Here is a 21961-nt window from a genome sequence, read left to right on the forward strand (position 1 = left end):
GCCACCAGGTGGGCCTTTTCCAAAGCCTACAACTCTTGCTTCCTGTTAGAAGAGTTACCTCTGCCGTTGCAATGCTGAGCAACGGATATGTTTTCCTTAATATTCCATTGTTAATAAAACAGAACCAAGGTGTAAAGAGAGAATACACTTAATGAAAGGTCAATTTCTCATGGCATCTCTGCTGAATGATATTCATATTTAGCAGAAATATAAAACAATCACTAGAAACTCAGATTCATCAGAGGAGGTGAAAGGTTAGTAATGTAAACTCTGAAGCGAAGTCCTGGACTGAAACCTGAGTTCCACTTACTATTTAAACAACTAACTGTGCCTCTCTGGGTCTTAGTGTTGTCGTGTTCAAAATGAGGCTAATAACAGAAATTCTCTCTTTGGGTTGTTGTGGAGGTACAAAAAATTTGCAGTGTGTATTAAAATAAGTGGCTGGCACACATCTGGTACTCAGTAAATAGCTGCTGTTAGTGTATATGTGTGAGGGACTCCCCTGGTAACTCAGATGGTAGACAATCTGCCTTCAATGTGGGGGCCCAGGTTTGATCCCTGGGTTGGGACGATCCCCTGGAGGAGGGAATGGCAGCATCAAAAACTCTTCTTTAGTGTCACCAGTGTCTTAATCCAGGAAAAGTGACTGATACAGGACCGTCTTTTGGGGATGGGAGTGGGGAGTTTGCAACTCTAATTATTGTTATTATTGAGACATTTGCTGTTTCTCACTGTAAGGGCTCACTTTGAGTCAGCGCTGAAGACTTTTCTGCTCATCTCTGTTCTTTTCACTTCCTCCATGCCTCTCACAAGTGTATAGGTGAAAATTATCCTTTTACAAACAAAACCTTCCTTTTTCCACCATGAAGGACTGACGTATATCATTGCGTCTTTAGTTGGATGACTTGGTTCTGAGCCATTTTGGACTTTGGACAGCTCTAGAAAGCTGGTTTCTAGTTCTTCAGATCTGGATTGAGTATCTTTTATATATATATATATTTGCAACTGATTTTAAAAATTAAATAAAAATTTGTCTCAAATCCATTTTCATGTTATGTGACAAGTCAATATAATATATGCACACAAAATGTTCCCAGAAACAGTTTCATCACTAAACATTCAATGTAGGGAATCTGAATTTTAAAATACACTTCTGGAAAGCAGTCAAAAAGCATAGCATTAGGCTGATTCACAATGAAAAATTACCATTAGAATTGGAAATGACAGTGTAAATTTGATTTAAAACAAAAATGAAAGCTTGTTTTATCAACAGAAAGTTGCTTAAAGAAATAAATCGTTGCCCTATAGAGCTCTCTGAAATAATAAATTATGCCTTGACAGTTGGGTCATTTCAATTAACAAGTAAGGAAAAGGCTCTTGTATCCTCTGTGGGAGTGAGTAGGTATTTTATCTTAGCTAGATGGCAGTAAATAACAATTTGATTCTGGGAATTCAAGGGTTCAGTTCAGTTCAGTCGCTGTCGTGTCCGACGCTTTGCGACCCCATGAATTGCAGCACGCCAGGCCTCCCTGTCCATCACCAACTCCCGGAGTTCACTCAGACTCACATCCATCGAGTCCGTGATGCCATCCAGCCATCTCACCCTCTGTTGTCCCCTTCTCCTCCTGCCCCAATCCTTCCCAGCATCAGAGTCTTTTCCAATGAGTCAACTCTTCACATCAGGTGGCCAAAGTACTGGCGCTTCAGCTTTAGCATCATTCCTTCCAAAGAAATCCCAGAGCTGATCTCCTTCAGAATGGACTGGTTGGATCTCCTTGTAGTCCAAGGGACTCTCAAGAGTCTTCTCCAACGCAACAGTTCAAAAGCATCAGTTCTTTGGTGCTCAGCCTTCTTCACAGTCCAACTCTCACATCCATACATGACCACAGGAAAAACCATAGCCTTGACTAGACAGACCTTAGTCAGCAAAGTAATGTCTCTGCTTTTGAATATGCTGTCTAGGTTGGTCATAACTTTTCTTCCGAGGAGTAAGCATCTTTTAATTTCATGGCTGCAGTCACCATCTGCAGTGATTTTGGAGCCCCCAAAAATAAAGTCTGACACTGTTTCTAAGAGTTATGTATACTTATTAATATACTTAAAATTTAATCACTGTGTTTAATCAGCTTGTCATAAACCAAGTCCTGAAATGGCAGGATGAAAAAGACAAAGCATCTCTTATTGAAGAATAAGTTCCTTCTTTTCATTAGTGAGTATATAAACCTGAAGCATCATGCTACAGGTTTATTGCCAATTTTTAAATTAGGGAGGCTAAATTATCATGAAAATACTCATTTCCTTAAAAGTAATTTCAACCACACTAAGAAATGACACATTTCCACCTAATGGGTCATCTAAGATGGAATTCAAGTAATCTCCTTCCATAAAGTAGCTGAAAAAAAGGAGAATGTATATAAAGTTACTTGCTGGTTTATAAAACATACCCAGGAAGAGTAAAGACCAGAAATGAGATGTGAAAATTATGGCTTCTTATTTGATATATTCTATGGTAGCTCAGCTGCTAAACATTCCACCTGTGATGCAGGAGATCCCATTTCGATTCTTGGGTCAGGAAGATCCCCTGGAGAAAGAAAAGGCTACCGACTCCACTATTCTGGCCTGGAGAATTCCATGGACTCTATAGTCCATGGGGTCACAAAGAGTCAGACACGACTGAGTGACTTTCACTGAACATATACTTTAAAAAATGCTAATAGCTTATTATATTTATATTCATTATAATATATAAACTAGTAACATTAATATGTAACATATAAATACTAATGCTATATAATATAGCCTAACATAAGTGTATATACTTACCATATTAACCACTTACATTTTTAAGAAAGTTGCAAGGGTTGCTAATTCTGTAACTGTTATAGAGGAGAGGTGAATACAGTTTGCACCAATCTATTCCAAATCATGGAACAGAATTTGTGGGGAAAAGTTATAAACTAGAAGATAAAACATGATATCTAATGAAGAATAAACTAGGGAAATAACTGCAAGAATTAACCTTTCAGTGCCATAGTTCATATTTCAAAGATGAGAAAATATTTAATAGTCCTCAAAACCTGTTTGTAAATACGGTATCAATTCTTGCTGCTGCTAAGTCACTTCAGTTGTGTCCAACTCTGTGCGACCCCGTAGATGGCAGCCCACCAGGCTCCTCCATCCCTGGGATTCTCCAGGCAAGAACACTGGAGTGGGTTGCCATTTCCTTCTCCAATGCATGAAAGTGAAAAGTGAAAGTGAAGTCACTCAGTCGTGTCCGACTCTTAGCGAGCCCATAGACTACAGCCTACCAGGCTCCTCCATCCATGGGATTACTTTTTGACAATAAATAAAAAACTGCCCAGTGTTCTTTTTCTATGCTGATGAGAAGAAAGAGTGAGAAGCAAGAAATGGTCAGCTCAGCTGGGAGGTAAAACAAGGAGGATGCCATTGCTATTAGAGACTTCCTGAGCTAAATCCCTGAGGCTCAGGGGTCACACAAGCCTTTCTTCAGATTAACTTGACAACCAGTATATTTTCTTTATGCTTTCAGAATAGCTTCTCCCTTACTACTATTTACTGGGACATGAGAGGAAAATTAAATTGAACAGTATGGTTTGTTTTGAATATGGATATTTTATATACACTGTGACTAGTAACATAGTTTTCTTTTTCTTTTGGTTCTAACAATTAATGTTTAGGATTTTCTGCCCCAGTTTAAACAGCAATGAGAAAGCCAGTCTGTGACAGTATTAATTGGGGCCTGGATATCCAAAAGTATGTTTTTCCTCCAGCAGTTTCTTGAATAGGAAAAAAAAAATCTCTTGAATAAAAGTAATAAGGCTACCAATGTATATAAGAGAGAAAGTTGGCAGAGAACAGCGACTCTGAGATTATTTCATACGTGTTAGCTCTGTTGCTTTTAATGTCTGAATCTTTAGGAAACATTAGGTAACTGCTGTTTCTCCAGAGCATGCATTCTTGAGGAGTATTTAAAACACTGGGGAGACTTAGCAACTTGTATCCCAAACCCAAGGATGATAAAAGGGAGAACAAAGGAAAGGTTCAAAAAGCAGCCTGGTAGAGGTAGAGAAAGGACTGTCACTGATCTCCCTCCGTCCTCTCCTCCCAAGTGAAAGTGAAGTGAAAGTTGCTCAGTCTTCTCCAACACTTTGCCACCCCATGGGCTATACAGTCTATGAAAGTCACCATGCAAGAATACTGGAGGGTTGCCATGCCCTCCTCCAGGGGATCTTCCCAACCCAGGGATCAAACCCAGGTCTCCCGCATTGCAGGCAGATTCTTTACCCGCTGAGCCACCAGGCAGATAAGCTACTTCTTAATAGCATTCCTTTGCTACCCTGATAGATCAAAAACACATCTCACTTGTAAGCCTTGGCTAGCATTATGTACCTAAAAAAATGAAGAATCAAAGTAAGTAAGGAGAAATATGAAATATTTTATTTCAAAAAATAAGTTGAACATTGATGCCTATGCATGTTTCAGTGGACTTTAGGTTAACATTTAATTATTTTTTTAACTATAAAAATTTTTTTTATTGTTGTGTCTTGTTAAAGAAGTTAGTAGGAGTTTAAGATAGTTGTTACTCTGCCTAAGTGGCTTATAATTGCTTTAATATTTACTTCTACCTGTAAATCTCCTATTCTAATTAGAATAAAGTAGGGAAGAGATTTCAACTACTTCAGTGGATTGAAAGGTCAGGTCAAAAACAAGATAGTAGAAGCATATTAGGATAGACCATATGTTAACTCACAAATCAGAATATTAACTTTGTGCAATAGCCTGTAAGTTATGAGGCATGGGACCACATTTATTTGATTTATCCATTTTATCCCTGGCCTCTATCACAATGCCTCACATATAATCTGTACCCAAATATTAACTGGAGAAGGAAATAATTTGCTGTGACATACTAGCTCAGTACAGATGTTTAACCCTTTCCCCTCACACCAAAATGGTATATTCCCTAGTAGGTTTATTTATCTTGAATTTAAGAAAATATTTGCGTAATAAGACACAATGAGGTGAAAAGAAATCCATCTGACATATACAAGTAAGGCAATAAAAGACCTGAGAGGGCACAAAGACAGGAAGGTACCATGAGGATATAATTAGGAATGAGACTTTAATGCAATAGTTTATAAAGAACTGGCTGTTCTATTTGGGGATATCTACAAAATAACAAATTGTCAAAAAAATAACATGGCTTTCTGGCAACATCAAGGCTGTCTATCCCTGAGTCTCAAAGATGTTACCTGATGAAGGAGAGTCTGTGGGGTGAGACTGTAACAAATAAAGAGATGTCTAAAGATGAATGTTCAAAGGAACAAAGATGCCTTTCGAATGATCATTCACAGAAAATATGCAGGTTTTTTTTTTAAGTAAACATTTAAGGTTGTTAATCTTCCAGAACATTTTATAGATTATTTTTTAAAGACTGTTAGTTACATAAATAGGAATTAGAAAAGTAATTTTGCATTATTAAAAGAAACAGGCAGTAACCAGACCAGCTTTACTTGTCCTGAAAGGGCAAAAAAGGAGTAAATCTAAGTTAGATTGGTGGGATGAAATACTGCTTATAAGTTGATTCATTTTCTTCCCAAGATCAGGTATGGAATGAAAAGGATGGCTGGAAATTCTGTTAATTTTTAAATCAAAGAATGAAAACAAAGTGAAGTCGCTCAGTTGTGCCCGACTCTTTGCGACCCCATGGACTGCAGCCCGTCAGGCTCCTCTGTCCATGGGATTTTCCAGGCAAGGGTACTGGAGTGGGTTGCCATTTCCTTCTTCAGGGATTGAACCTGGGTCTCCCGCATTGCAGGCAGATTCTTTACCATCTGAGCCACCAGGGAAACCAAAGAGAAATGTAAAAGTAAAGAAAAAAGTTACTTTGGAAAGAATTCTTATCTCGAGAATGAGTAGAACAATTCAATGACCGTTAATACAGATTGCAACTGTAAAATAACTTTAATTCTCTTCATCGTTAACAGCAATGAAGTGAATTCTGGGCATACAGTTGTCTGATTATGATATTCACACTAAACTAAGGCCTCTGTATGTACCTTGACAGGTACCATTTTTAAGATGGACTAATCCTATATCACTGGTTACAAATCTGAAACAGTAAGTTTCGTATTCACATTAAATCATATGTGTATAGTGGCCAACTATGGGTTGTGGCCCACAGTTACTTTACATTTTGAAATAGAAGCACATATAAAATGTAAATGTCTTTTATAATAATTCACTCTCCTTACAAACCATCACCATCAACTACATTTTCACAGACATGATAAAAATTCCTTAAAACTTACCGATCCCTGAGAATGGTCCACAGCTCTCCACCTAGGCAAGCTTCCATCAACATATACAAATATTTGCTGTCCTTAAATGTTCTGTATAATCTGTGAATTGCAAACAGAAAAACAAGAATTATAAACATTACTGTTTTTTAAAAGCATGTAAATATTTTTCATTGCCCAGATTATAGTCTTACTCTTGATTTGCCAAACTTGAAATTTTATTAAAAGACTGAGAAGGATCTAAATTCATAAAGAGGGAAAAGGAGGTTATGTTTATGATTTATACACTGTAGGGCATAGATTCTCCTTTGAAATGTGTTGTGTTCGGTTGCTTTAGTCATTGCTGACTCTGCGATCCTTTGGACTGTAGCCTGCCAGGCTCCTCTGTTCAAGGGATTCTCCAGGCAAAACTACTGGAGTGGGTCACCATGCTCTCTTAATCCCAATGATTATGGACCAAGAGGACTTTTTGGGATTCCTCTAATTCCAATTTGGCTAACATTTCAAGCATGGCCTCTTGAGCACTATTTACTGGTCATAAACATGCATAAACATAAACATGCATAAACATGGATATACAGTGATGACACTTTAAAGTACAGGTGTGTATGATATTTTGCATTGGTCACTTAAATTCTTGTGATACCCTGTTTTCAGCAAGTGCCACTGGCAAATTAACTAGAAAATCTTCTGCATATATTAAAAAAAAAATCCCACTGCCATCTCTATGAGTGCTCTCAAAACACTGAGATGGAACAGTCATTTCATTTTTTAAAATCTTCAAAAAATATTGAAATAAAGAATATTCAAGGTAAAATAGTTTGAGTTTTGGTATTAATAATTTGTCTTTCAAGTACCAGAGGTCTATGTAGAGTTCCAGAATAACGGAGAATAAAAATGGAACATTAGGAAGTCTGATTTTTCCTTTAGGAAAAACATAGATTTTTTTCAGAATCTGATTCTCATTTTTAAAAAAATCAATATTTTAGTGCTTTCTTATTTAGTGAAAACTTTCTTAAAATCTGATTTAAAAATATGTTTTTTGTGTGTGAATCTAATGTACAACAGTGAGCGCACATGATAGAGAGTTTAGCGGTTGCTTTCCCACTTGGAATGGGGGACTTGAACCCTTGGGCAGGGTCCTTGTTGTTGTTCAGTAGCTAAGTTGTGCCTGATGCCAGGCTTCCCTATCCATCACCAACTCCTGGAGCTTGCTCAAACTCATGTCCATTGTGTCGGTGATGCCATCCAACCATCTCATCCTCTGTCGCCCCCTTCTCCTCCTGCCCTCAATCTTTTCCAGCACTGGGGGCTTCTCTAGTGAGTCAACTCTTCATATCAGGTGGCCAAAGTATTGAGGCTTCCACATCAGTCCTTCCAATGAATATTCAGGACTGATTTTCTTTAGGATTGACTGGTTGGATCTCCTTGCAGTCCAAGGGACTCTCAAGAGTCTTCTCCAGCACCACAGTTCGGAAGCATCAGTTCTTTGGTGTTCAGCCTTCTTTATGGTCCTTACCTCACTATGAAGTCAGAATGAGCCCCCTGCATGATCTGCTTCTCCGAGCGGATGTGTTCCTGCTGTCTTGTGTCCACGATGTGGCGTTTCTTGAGAATCTTCATTGCAAAGGTTTTGGATTCTTCACTTTTTAACTGGACCTTAAAGAAAGTCAGAAGGGAGTAAGTGAGAAAAAAAAATCTACAGAGTTAATATAACCATGCATTCTTAGCTCCAAACTAACAGGTGCATAGAGCGTTGAAATGATGCCCCGAATATCGCCTGTGTCATGATAAAGGCTGTCTGGAGCTGGATTTGAAATCCAGGACTCACAGACATTGCCCAGTCTCATTCCATTGGACCTGACACATTTTCATCAACTGGATTCCCAATTAATTTTGTGCCCCCTGGGATTAGAAGAGGGCAAGTGTATTTGATTCTCTTTGTATTATTTCATGTCATTTCATATTATGTGTTTGAGTATACTTTACCATTTTTCTCCTTGAATCAGAAAAGTAGAAATAAAAACTAATTTCTTCTCTAATTTTATTACTTCTAGTGAGTTTTGAAAAAGTAAGGCCATATGGTCCTATATGATTTCCTCTTTAGGTCTAGTCCACAAACACTTCTAGAGTTATTTAATTCAGTGACAGACCCTTGTCTCTGCTGAGACTGAAAATTTATGTACTGTTACTTCTTTTTATCTCAGTCTTTCCCTTCTCTCTAGTTAAAGAAAAAAGAGATGGTAATAAGATTTTTTTTGTTTTTCAAAAGATTTTGGAAACTACTTTCCTTTTTCTTCTCAAAATAGGTATGATGGCTTTAATCCTCTCTGACCTTGAACTTTACTCCGTGGTTATACTAACTAGGAGACCTAAGCTGAGCCTTGGTGTCCCCAGTGCTTCCAGGCCTCTGTTGCAGCCCCTCTTGGTTCTTGGTGACTCTGGAGGGGCTTGGGTCCTCCAGATGCCGTTCCAAATATAGGTGCTAGTGTTCACTGTTTTACAAAGAATTCAACAAGGTGACTTGTAAAGAGGAGAGAGAGCAGAGCTAATCACCTAACATAAGCTATCATCTAGTGCTCTCAGGACAAAGAATCCTCAAGATAATACTAAACAGCCCACGTTTTTGTGAACTAATGAAAGCGCTGGAGAAATAAGACAACGAGCCATTTCTGCTTTTCAACAGAAGTTTGAATTGCTTACAGCTTTAGCTGCAAGGATGGTGAAGGTTCTCAGTGTCTTGTTCATGTACACATGGACAGGCTGAATTCAGCTGAGAAGACATTAATGTGGCAAGGCCTTTAGAAGAAAACATGAAGATACTTCAGATAAAGAGGCTTCAGTTTGCTGCCAGCATTTGAGAATCTATGACAGGTTAGAAGGGAAAATGGATATTTGAAAATGCCTTAAATAGCTAAAGGCCCTCTATGCCGTTTGTGATACTTGTTGAAATGATAGATTAGTGTGATGCAAAGGAACTCAGTTATAGTTCAGAGTAAAATACAAAATGTGAAAATTCACTTCTAAAAGAAATCTGGACAGAGAAGAAAGATGGCATGAAAAATGAGCTGTGTTAGAATACTAACATTCACATGGATGGACCTAGAGATTGTTACAGTGAAGTCAGTCAGAGAAAGAGAAATGTCACAGAATATCCCTTATGTGCAGAATCTGAAAGGAAATGATACAAATGAACTTATTTATAAAACAGAAACAGAATCACAGACTTAGAGAACCAACTTATGGTTGCTGGGGGAATGAGGAGGGAACAGATAGTTAGGGAGCTTGGGATGGACATGTACACACTGCTGTATTTGAAATGGATAGCCAACAAGGACCTACTGTATAGTACAGAGAACTCTGCTCAATGTTAGTGTTAGGACGGGAGGGGTTTTGGGGTAGAATGAATACATGGGTATGTATGGTTGCATCACTCTGCTGTGTGCCTGAAACTATCACAATATTGTTAATCAGCTATACTACAATATATAATAACAAGTTAAAAAACAGTATTAACATTCAGAGAAGAAATCTGATCATATTCCCTCTTTAGAGTCTTACCCAGATAAATGTGAAAAGTAGGTCACACAATGTAACAATTACTCTCTCTAGAGATGTTAACATTTTAACTTGTGTATAGGTTAGGAAGAAAGAACTCTGGCTTTAGGGTGACAGGTCTGGACTTCAATCCTAACTCCACTTAAGGTCTCTGTCTCTTATCTTCTTGGTCAGCTGAGTAACTTCTCTGAGCCCCAGTTCTGGCTGAGGATACCACCACGTACTGTATGGAGTTAACTGTGACCTTACATGAGAAAGTACTGCCATACGGGCATTTGTTGTTGTCTCTCTACATGTATCTTGGGTAGCTCAAATGTTATCCTTAAAACAAAGCTAGATCATGTCGTTTCTGTGCTCAAACACTGCAGTGGCTTCCCAGCTCACTCATGATAAAGACAAAACTGTCACAGATGCCTACAAGGCCCTGCTTCATTTGAACTCCTGCTCCCTGTGAGCCTCGCTCCCCACTTGGGTCACTGTGTTCAGGTCACACTGGATACCTTGCTGCTCCTTAAGCACAACAAGCAAGCTCCTACCTCAGGCCATTTGCCCATGCCTGCCTAAATATTCTCCCACAGTTATCCTCCAGGCTTGCTGCTCAGTTTCCTAAATTCTCTGTTCAAATGTTTCCTTACTTAGAAAGTGTCTCCTCACCCCGGTCTACATAAAAGAGAACCACCTACTCCCTTCCCTTTTGCAGTGTTCTATAGCTCTATCACAAGCTATATTTATTCTGTATTTATCACACCAAATATTTATTCTGATTGCTGGTTTAGTATCTGTCTCCTTTCACTATTCTGTAAGCAACCCAAGACTGGGGATGTTTTTGTTCACTGTGCCTGACACAGAATAAATGCTCATGAAGTATTTGTTGACTAAGTGAATCAAAGAAAGAGTGAAATAAGCCATGATGACTTACCCCTGACAAAGCCACAAGAGAGCTGGCACCTTAGCACCGTACTGTGTATATCTGAGCTTAACAGGATAGAGCAAGGGAACTTATAAATGACAAGTATATAGCATTTACTCTTTTCCTTCTTTCCAAAACTGCCCTTATGCATAAGAAGGAAGAAAAGATTTCCATATGCTGATATGGCAGAGAAAATATACATACCAAATATCTATATAATTCAGCTCTGAATTTTCAGTTTTTACGCTTACAACATGTTTTCTTAACCTTCATTTTTCCTTGAATGACTAAGATGTGGTATTATTCCCAGCCACACAGCCTACTACATTAATAACATCATCTCTAGGATGTCAACTGAATTTTGGGGAGAGTTGTCCATCTGCATCTAAATACAAAATATATTTACAAAGTGTCCAATAGAAATGTGTTCACTGATACATTAACAATGGTCTCTTAGGGAGATTTTTAGTTGATTTAGTTCTTTTTAACTTTTTGCAAATGGTTAATTTGTACAGTTAGCATATCTCACCTATATGATAAGTGAAAATAATGACTCTGGTCATGGAAAAATTTTTAGAGTCTCTTTTAAATCAGAATAGCTATTTATTCTGACTCTCTCAAAGGATTCTAGTACAGTGGAATCCACCCTATTAGGATTCCATGAATGCAAAGACCTTGAGAAGTTGCGTGCAGTAGGATAACAGCCTATTCAAGTTCAGGCTGAACCACACTAGTCATATCTTTAAAGAAAATACCTTATTTTTTTTTAATTTCAACACAAACTCTGAGTAAATTACAACAATTTGCACTAAGTAAGTCTAAACTATTGTGCTTTATTATGAAGGTGTTTTCACAAAACTAATCCGTGAAAAATTTTAAGGTGAAATTTAGTTTGCTTTTTATTTGTCCTATTAGCCAAATTAATTATTTGGCGGCTCAGTGATAAAGAATCCACGTGTAATGCAGTAGATGCAGGTTCAACCCCTGGGTCAGGAAGATCCCCTGGAGAAGGAAATGGCAACCCACTCCAGCATTTTGGCCTGGGAAATCCCATGGACAGAGAAGTCTGGCAGGCTACAGTCCATGGAGTGACAAAGAGTCAGAAACGACTTATCAACTAACCCACCTCCACCCAATTAGTTATACCAACACCACTTGTGCCAATTTGAAATAATGATGATAATGATTTTATAGCAGGCCAGTTAGAGATGACAGTGTTGAGTGTGAACACAGGCAGTCAAAAGAGAAGGAAAGGAATGCATACTTTCCTTCTTTTGCTCAGGAATCCTTCCCAGCCTGGTTGGTCAGGCATGATTCCCAGGTCTGTCTTTGCAGATCATTCCAATACCACCTAGATGTACAGGCTAAAGCGCTGGTTGAGAATGTGAATTTTGAAACTTGTCTACCTTTGCTTAAATATCAACTTTTTTCTTTTTTTTTTTTTGGACTGTGGTCCTGGACACATTTCTAAAACTCTATTTCCTCACCTGTAATATGGGAATATTCTTACCTGTGAGGAAGAAATAAAAGGGCCTATTTAGCAAACATAGTGTTTGGAACAGAGAACACATTCCGTTAGCTGCTTTTATTCTTTTGTGCTTCTTAGTTTAATAGTCTCTTCAGGCCAAAGCAATTTTGTCAAAATATTATCCACTACAGGAATGAAGTTTTGAACCAGTTTGTATTCCCAACCTACCTACTTCACTACTACCCAGTGAATAAGCAGGCAGATTGAGAGGCTTTAGGTAAAAGATTGCTGACCCTTGTACCACACTGGTTTCTTTCTCAGGAATTCTAGGAAGGAAACATGAATTAAAAAATGCTAATACTCAATATCTTTCTTCTGTTTTTTATAAGTAATGCTATGTGTTATATCAGAAATTAAAATTAGCAAAAGTTTCATTTGTATAAAAAGTTATTCTAACGTGAACCACTGGGTTGCCATTTGAAAGAATATCTACTTGAACAAGGTGAATCTTAATATGGGAATTTTTGACAAAGATTTTGACACATTCTTAACTAGCAGGCTCTATCTGGCACCCAAATAATATGGACCTGAAGATGAGAGGCAGTACCACCAGTATTTTAAAGAGCTTGGAAGACACAATTGCTGGCTATATTTAAATATGTGCTTTCTTTTATCTGGGACAAACACTTGCTTTATAAAGGCTTGTCTCCTTGTGGACCTAATTCTTTACACTTACTAGGAAAGAGGGTTCTGATCAGAGCAAGGTTAAAATTAGCTCAGTGCAATGACTAGGGGTTGGTCCTTAGAATCTACTTGGCCGTTCATCGATTGAACCTTTTTACTAACAGTTCATAGTTGATTTAGCACTATAGATATCTTTTAATTATTTTGGAAGAAAATGGATTTCTGAACTATACTGTAATTAAAATATTTTTAAATTAATGTTTGAACTGACAATATCACATAGCCTATTATTATGCAAAGTTCCTTTATAAAGTAGTTCAAATTACATTTCCATGCACAACAGGGAAGGGTGGCTTGCTTAGGTGAGCTGATGCCATAGACCACAGGTGAAGTGAGTTTAGAAAAGCTTATAACAGGGAGAGGTGGGCAAGATGGCAGAGCAGGGAGATGGTGAACTCGTATCCTGTCACAGACACAGCAAAACTACAGCTGCTTACAGAGGTACCATCTATGAGAGTGACATGAAGACTAGCAGAAAAGATTTTCTGCAACTAAAGACAGAAAGAAGGAACAGCCATGAAACAAGAAGGAGGGGCAGGACCCAATACTGTCAGGACCCTCACCCTTGGATCTGCACCTCACAAATAAGAGGAATATTACAATCACAGAAGTCCTCTCCAAGGGGTCCAATCTCACACTTGTCTCCCTGGCCTGTGTGTCCTACACCTAAAATATGAGCCCCTATAACATCTGGCTTTGAAAACCAGCAAGGTTTGCGTTAGGGAGAGCAGGAGGGCTTTTTTTCACTCTTAAGTGGCATGTACAAAAATCTCACACACTTCAAGTCCCAGAAGTTTGAAAGGAGCCTGGATCAAAACTACTTACTAATCTCTGAGAGCCTCTGGAGAGGCAGAGGGGGCAATAGGAGCACCCTTGGTGCCGTTTTAGGGAGCTTGTTCTAACCATGTGGACACAGGCACTGCAAAGTGCAACTTCAGAGTCCTCTTTCCATCCTATTAGGCTTCCCTAGCGGCTCATCTCAGACGTCAAACAAGCTGCTTGCAATACAGGAGACCCAGGTTCAATCCTTCAGTCAGGAAAATCCCCGGGAGAAGGGAATGGCAACACACTCCATATCCTTGCCTGGAGAACCCCATGGACAGAGGAGCCTGGCGGGCTACAGTCCACGAGGTCACAGAGAGACACAACTGAGCAACTCTATCCTAATAGTGCTGGGTACTCGGCACCAGCCCCAGATATGCCCCTCCGGCCCAAGTCATGCAGACAGCTCTGTGGGGACTGAGCCCCACCACTGAACTAAGGAATAAGACCAAGCCTCAGAAAAAGAACTAAACAAAGTGTAGATAAGCATTCTACCCAATACAGAGTTCAAGTTAATGATCATAAAAATGCATGGATAAACACAGAATTTTACCAAAGAGTTGGAAAATATAAAGAAGAACCAAACAGATCTGAAGAACATGGTAAGTGAAGTGAAAAGCACACTAGAATGATCAACAGATCAGATGATAAGTGAAGTGAAGCGAAAGGCACTCAGTCGTGTCCAACTCTTTCAACCCCATGGATTATACAGTCCATGGAATTCTCCAGGCCAGAATACTGGGTAGCCTTTCCCTTCTCCAGGGAATCTTCCCAACCCAGGGATCGAATCCAGGTCTCCCACATTGCAGGTGGATTCTCTACCAGCTGAGACACAAGGGAAGCCCAGAGGAATAGATACGGAACCTTATCTAAGTAATGGAAATCACACAAGCTGAACAGAAAAATGAAAAAAGGATTAAAAAAAAATACAGATAGTTTGAGGCCTCTTAGACAATACTGTATGTACTAACATTAAAGAGAAAAATACATTTCTGAATCCATTCTCCCAGGCCAACATCACCCTGATACCAAAATGAGATAAAGATCCCATTAAAAAAAATTATAGGCCCAATCACTGGTGAATATAGATGCAAAAACTCTCAACAAAATGTTAGCAAACCAAACTCAACAAAACATTAAAATGATCATAAGCCATGATCAAATGGGATTTACAGCAGGGAATGCAAGGATGGTTAATATCTGCAAATCAATTAATATGATACTCCACATTAACAGACTTAGCAATAAAATATCTCAATAGACACAAAAATCTTCTGACAAAATTCTACACTGATTCATGATTAAAAACTCTCAACAAAGTGGGTATTGAGGGAAAATGCCTCAATATATAAACATGACATATCCACAGCTAACATGATATTCCACAGTGTAAAGCTAAAAGTATTCTCCTTAAGATTAAGAACAATATAAGGATGCCCACTCCATCACTTTTATTAAACATGGTACTGAAAGTCCTAACTATAATAGTCAGGGCAGAAAAGAAATAAAAGGAATCCAAACTGGAAAGAAGCAGTAAAACTGTTACTGTTTACAGACGGCATGATATTATATATAGAAAATCCTAAAGATATCACTCTCCCCCCAAAAAACACTATTAAAACTGTAAGTGAATTTGGTAAAGTTTCACAATACAATATTAATATACAGGAATCTGCTGTATTTCTATAAACTATCAATGAACTATCAGAAAGGAATTAAAACAATCCCACCTATAACTGTATCAAAAGAATAAAATACCTAGGAGTCTAACCAAAGAGGCACAAGACTTGTATCATGAAAACTAGAGGACGTTAATGAAAGAAATTGAAGAAAATAAAAACAGTTAAAAAGCTATTTCATGCTCATGAAATGGAAGAATCAGTATTGTTAAAATGAACATACTACTCAAGGCTCATCTACAGATTCAATGCAATCCCTAACAAAAAGCGTTTTTCACAGGAATAATAATTCTAAAATTTGTATGGAAACACAAAAGACCCTGAGTAGCCAAGGCAATCTTGAGAAAGAAGAACAAACTTGCAAGTATAATGCCCCTTGATTTCAAACTATACTGTGAAGCTATAGTAATCAAAAAAGTGGGTACTGGCACAAAAACAGACACAAAGATCAATGGAACAGAATATAATGCCCCAAATTAACCCAGGCTTATATGGTCAGTTGATTTATAACAATGGAAGCAAGGATATGTTAATACATGAGGGAAAAAAGTCTTTCCAATAAATGGTACTGGAGAAACTAAACAGCTACATGCATAAGAAATTGATGACTTTCTCATACCATATACAAAAAACAAACTCAAGATGGATTAAAGACTTAATTGTAAGTCCTAAAACAATAAACTCTGATAAGAAAATATAGGCAGTAGGCTCTCTGACATCAGTATTAGTAATATATTTTTCAAAATGTCTCCTCAGGGAATGGAAACAAAAGCAAAAATAAACAAATGGGCTACACCCAACTAAAAATCTTTTGCATGGCAAAATAAACTGTCAACAAAACAAAAAGGCAACCCATTGCATGGGAGAAATATTTGCAAGTAATATGTCCAATAACGAGTTGATATCCAAAATATACAAGGAAACCATAGAAGTCAACATAGAAAACTCCAAACAATCCAATTTAAAAAATGGGCAGAGGAACTGAATAGACATTTGTCCAAAGAAGACATACAGATGGCCAAGAGAAACTTGAAAAGATGCTCAACTTCTCTAATCATCAAAAGGAGATGCAAATCAAAACCACAGTGAGAATTTGCCTCACACCTGTGACAATGGCTATCATCAAAGATACCGTAAACAACAAATGTTGGGGAGGATGTGGAGAAAAGGGAACCCTCCTTGGTAGGATTGTAAATTGGTATGTGTGTGCTCAGTCACTCAGTTATGTCTGACTCTGTGGCTCCATGAACCTCCTGCCCGGCTCCTCTGTCCATGGAATTCTCCAGGCAAGAATACTGGAATGTGTTGCCATTCCTTACTCCAAGGGATCTTCCCAACCCAGGGATTGACCCTCATCTCTTGAATCTCTTACAATGGCAGGTAGATTCTTTACCACTAGTGCCACTGGTATAGGCAATTACAATTACCCAATTTTTATAGATTCCTACTAAAAGTAAAAAATAGAACTGCCAAATGATTCAGCAATTTTACTTCCGGGTATTTGCTCAAAAAACCCAAAACACTAATTCCAAACAATGTATGCATTCCCATGTTCATAGCAGGGTTATTAGCCATAATAAAAAAAATAGCCAAGATATGGAAGCAACCTAAGTGCCATCAATAGACGAATGGATAAAGAAGATATGGTGTGTGTTTTATATAAAATATTAGCTATAAAAATGAAATCTTGCCATTCGCAACAACATGGACAGATCTAGAGGGTAGTATGCCAAGTGAAGTGAGTCAGACTGAAACAGAAATGCTATAACATCTTACTTATATGTGGAATCTAAAAGCAAAACAAACAAACTAAACAAAGAAAGACTTATAGACACAGAGGACAAACGTGTGGTTGCCAGCGTGGAAGGAGGTGGGGGCCACAAAATAAGGGAGGGGATTTAAGAGGCGCAAATGTTCAGTTAGAGAATAAGCCAAGGGCATGTACTATATAAATAAGGAGCATGGTGATAGAATATTTTAATCACTGTAAGAGGACAGATGATTACTAGATTTATTGTGACCATCTCATAATGTATGCAAATATCAAATCACTATGTAGTACACCTGAAACTAACATAATATTATATGCCAACTGTATTTCAAGAAAAGTTTACAGGAAACCTGGATGCTAGTCTTGGATCTTTGGTAGTAGGTTTATGATTAGTCATAGAACCTTACTGGGCCTCAGGCCACCTCTCAGAACATGAAGGGCTAAACTAAATTACATCCAAGCGTTCTGGAAAATTCTATGAATCCGAAATTTGACATAATGTACATTTTAAAAGCATATTTTAATTATATTTAACTTTATGGAAACAGTCCAACAAACTTGTGGTGGTAGCTTGGGCCAAAGGATAAAGGGTGGATTTCCCAAGTAACAAAAAGGTAGCTTATGGAAACGTGATGATCTGAAAGCATGACCCTGCATTTATAGTACAAGCATATTCTGTTGGGAGGTGGAAGTTTCGTTTATTCTGTTCTCTCAGCCACAGCACCTGAAGGAGATCTGCTTATCTATTGCATTCTCTGTGTTACTAATTTTCAAAGACTAAAGCACTGGCTATCTCAAGTGGCTCAGTGGTAAAGAATTTGTCTGCCAATGCAGGAGATGCACGCTCAATCCCTGGGTTGGGAAGATCCCCTGGAGGAGAGAATGGCGGCTCACTCCAGTATTCTTGCCAGAAGACCCCAGGGACAGAGCAGCTTGATGGGTTCCTCTACAGTCCATGGGGTCACAAAGTCAGAACATAACTTAGTGACTGAGCACGCATACAATGGATGAAATAGCAGTAGCTTTCCCAAGAAGAGCATTAAAACAGGCCCCAAGGCATAAAGGGAATCTAGGCAGAGTCACCCTACTTGCAATAGCTGGACAACAGCAAAACAGAAATGACAAATATTTTCTCTAAACAAAATAGCACAGGATTCAATTAGGCAATCCATGTCACATGGGATGGCATAAAATCATTTCTTTATTTTTGACATTTTTTAAACTGGGAAGAAATAGTTTTCTAAATAATTCAAGATTTAAGTATACAGCCATGGTCTGTATAATAAGATTTCAGTAGCCCATATTTACTTAAATTGAGGTTATTTATGGAAGTCCTGATAAGGTCTGTAGTAAAAAGAAAAATTCTATAAGTGAAGATGGAAGCAAGGAAGAGGGGGAAGCAAGGGAAGGAGGGAGGGAAGGCAAGAAAAAATCCTGGACTGAGAGAACTGTTTGGGTCCTCTTCTATAAGATAAACTGAGCCAAACTGGGGTGCAGGAGAGTATGCTTTCTCTATTCCAGTTACAGTTCTCAACCAGATACACCAAAAGAGGCAAAAGACCCATAATAAAACTTTTAATAGCTGAGTAAATGAGTACACCAACTATTAGACCCTCTAGACATGCATAAGCCCTAGGTTCTGTCTCCATCATTTTCCAGTATTCCCTTATTGCCAGACATCGCTTCACAGCTTGAGATACTGACCTCAAACTGACCTATGAGATACTGACCTCAAACTCTGTGTTCAGCAAACAACGTAAACAGCTCTATTCTATAGCAACTGGGTACAATAACAAAGCTGAAGCAGGGTATAAAGGAGACATAAAATCAGCATAAAATTCAAAAAGAAGAAAAACATGAAGTTGTTGTGTATTAAGCACGTTTATTTACATCTACAAAGAACTAGATTTACATTGAATAATTATACATTTAGAAAATAAAAGCTTTTTAGTGTAAAACACAGTTTTAGTGTAAGAAAACATGCAGTGAAAAGGATAATCTTTAGAGAGAGAGAGTAAATTAGCAGTTGCTGGAACTCAGAGTAGGAATGGAGAGTATTTGCAAATGGGCCACAAGGGTTCTTATTAAAGTGATGGAAATGTTCTAAAATTGGATTGTGGTGGTGATTGTATAATTTGTGGTGAACAGATTATACCTCAACAAAGTTTTTAAGGAATTTTAAAAAGAGAAGGCCCCCAAAATATGTGCATCTATATTTTCTAGTTCTTTTCTTTATTAATTGTGTGATAGTTACGTTTTTAAATTACATTTTAAGGAACTGCATGTCAGAAATGCTTTTCTTTCTATGCTTATCTTTACCTATTCAATAAAAGTTCCCCAATTAGTCAAAACTGTATTTCATTTTTACTCTAGTATTGGGAAACTATTAACATTCTTAACAACAGTTTATTCTTTTTTAATGACTTCCGTATTTCATGACTTTTCTTTTAAGCCCTAAGTACAAAAAAGTTGTGTCCAAGTAAAGGTTGGACTGTGGGTCAGTTTAAGCAAAATGTATACACCTATTACAAATTCTTAAAACTTTTCTAGTCAAAATAATATGTATTTTGTGGGTAACGTCTTATTATTTTAATAACACACAAACTACAATCATACCCAAGTTCATGTAATCTGGAGCTTCATTTTCCTCACTTACAAGAATAAAACCACATTAGTTTATAGTTGCACATATTCCAAGACCAAATTAGATGGTGTATGTGAAAATACTTTGAAAATTAAAAGTGCTATGTAAGAATCGTTATCATTATTACCATGAATTCCAAGATATGGGGGAATGCTAATTAAAAGGGATACTTTTTTCCCTGATAGCTCAGTTGGTAAAGAATCTGCCTGCAACGTGGGAGACCCCGGTTGGATTCCTGGGTCAGGAAGATCTGCTGGAGAAAGGATAGGCTACCCACTCCAGTATTCTTGGGCTTTCCTTGTGGCTCAGCTGGTAACAAATCCATCCGCAATGCGGGAGACCTAGGTTCGATCCCAGGAGAAGTCAAAGGCTACCCACTCTAGTATTCTGGCCTGGAGAATTCCATGGACTGTATAATCCATGGGGTCACAGAGAGTTCGACATGACTGAGCGACTTTCACTATAAATAGTATTTTACTACTATAATTCATAATTAAATCTGTTTTTAAGTTAGTTGTTCCTACCATCTGAATGCAAAGGAATAGGAAAAATTTATCTGTCTGAATTTAAGGAAGTTTCTCTTTCAACAGAGAAAGAAAAAGCAATATTACTGCTATGACTCAAATAACATTTTTGGACATGAAATACTGCTGCTGCTAAGTTGCTTTACTCGCGTCTGACTCTGAAATACTAACGTGCCCAAATATTCAGGAAGAACTGACTTACTGCATTAGTGAAAGAAAGTTAAATTTTTTAAGGGCACAGAAGGCTTCTATTCTACAAAGTAGTTTTGAACTGTACTTCTCAACATTTCCTAATCAAAAAAAAACAAAAGATAACTTTTGTGAGAATTACATTTCACTGTGTAAAAGTACTATCAAGTTCAGGAAACATTAAGAATAATCTTAATTAAAAGCTTGTCTGATATCACACTGTTGTTAAAACCTCTTTTCTCACTAGTTATCCACAGTTTTATTACTTATCTGTCTCTCTACATTACATAGTAATATCATAGATTTCTTTTCCTTCATCTATGTCTGAAGCTTAAGAAAGAACCATGGCATCTGTTTTGTTCCATAGGATACAGAGGGAGAAACGATGGAAACTTGTTACTGTCTGGATGATGCCTATCCAAGTGACACAGAGAATGGAAAGGCTGGACAATGAGTTACATAGGGACGTCAGAGTTTGAAAATTATTCAGCCAGGAGCACAGAGGTGTGGCCCTGTTGTAAGATGTTTTACTTAAGATTTTATTCATAATATTAAGCACTATTATGTATAATATTAAGCACTTAGTAACCACTAAGCTATCTATATTAATGGTCAAACATATCAATTCAGAACAAAGAACCTAGAAAAAGTGATTTGTCTTATCTTTTTTCATTTGATTCCACCTGCCATTTGCACAAGTGATAATTAAGAGACAGCCTTTTCATCCTTGTTTTCCTTCCCAAGGTCACCGCACCTGTCATGAAAAGTGTCCATAACCCCATTTTCTCTGTAACTTGCCTTTAGACCTAAAATTTAGTTCTATGGCTAGTGACAAGAAACATAAGGAAATACATATTTTCTTAAATTAAAATTGAGTAAAAGATGTGCAAAGCAGTGTTCATAGAGGAGATAGTTTCATTTTAATTTTTTAAAAAGACATTTAACTTTCAGTTTAGAGGCAGATGAGAAAGAGAGCTCCATACTTTTCAATTTTTAATTACAACATGAACAAAAGTTTGGATTATTTTATGGAAATAATTTACAAATGAAAGTACACTTGTGATTTCCCTTAATAGAGAATTAGCACTGATACGTTTTTACTCAAAGGGCTACTTACATTTCAGATTGTCTACTGAAATGTGAAATGTAAATGTATTATTTCTCTTCCCTACAGTACTTATTTTATTTTCTAGTGATATTAAAATTGATTTTACTACCTATGATATACTTTAAATTATTTTCCTTCATCAGATAATTGGTTTCTTTCCCTTAAGATTTAATTTCTATGTGTAATCTCATTAATATAAAGAAGTACTGTATGCAATGGTTTTG

General features: G+C 37.5%; 1 protein-coding gene across 2 annotated transcripts in view; it reads right to left on the bottom strand.

The window, feature by feature from the left end:
• The window catches only part of PRKG1 (protein kinase cGMP-dependent 1), a 1398992-nt gene that overhangs the window by 20332 nt on the left and 1356699 nt on the right, over positions 1-21961 (bottom strand). For both annotated transcript variants that reach the window (XM_068961335.1, XM_068961334.1), the window contains exons 11-12: positions 7840-7979; positions 6333-6422 (exon numbers count right to left, since the gene is read on the bottom strand). In XM_068961335.1, coding sequence (XP_068817436.1) covers positions 6333-6422; positions 7840-7979 — 230 coding nt within the window. The remainder of the gene's footprint in view (positions 1-6332; positions 6423-7839; positions 7980-21961) is intronic.

Source organism: Capricornis sumatraensis, chromosome 23 (genome assembly GCF_032405125.1).
Source record: "Capricornis sumatraensis isolate serow.1 chromosome 23, serow.2, whole genome shotgun sequence".
NCBI lineage: Eukaryota > Metazoa > Chordata > Mammalia > Artiodactyla > Bovidae > Capricornis > Capricornis sumatraensis.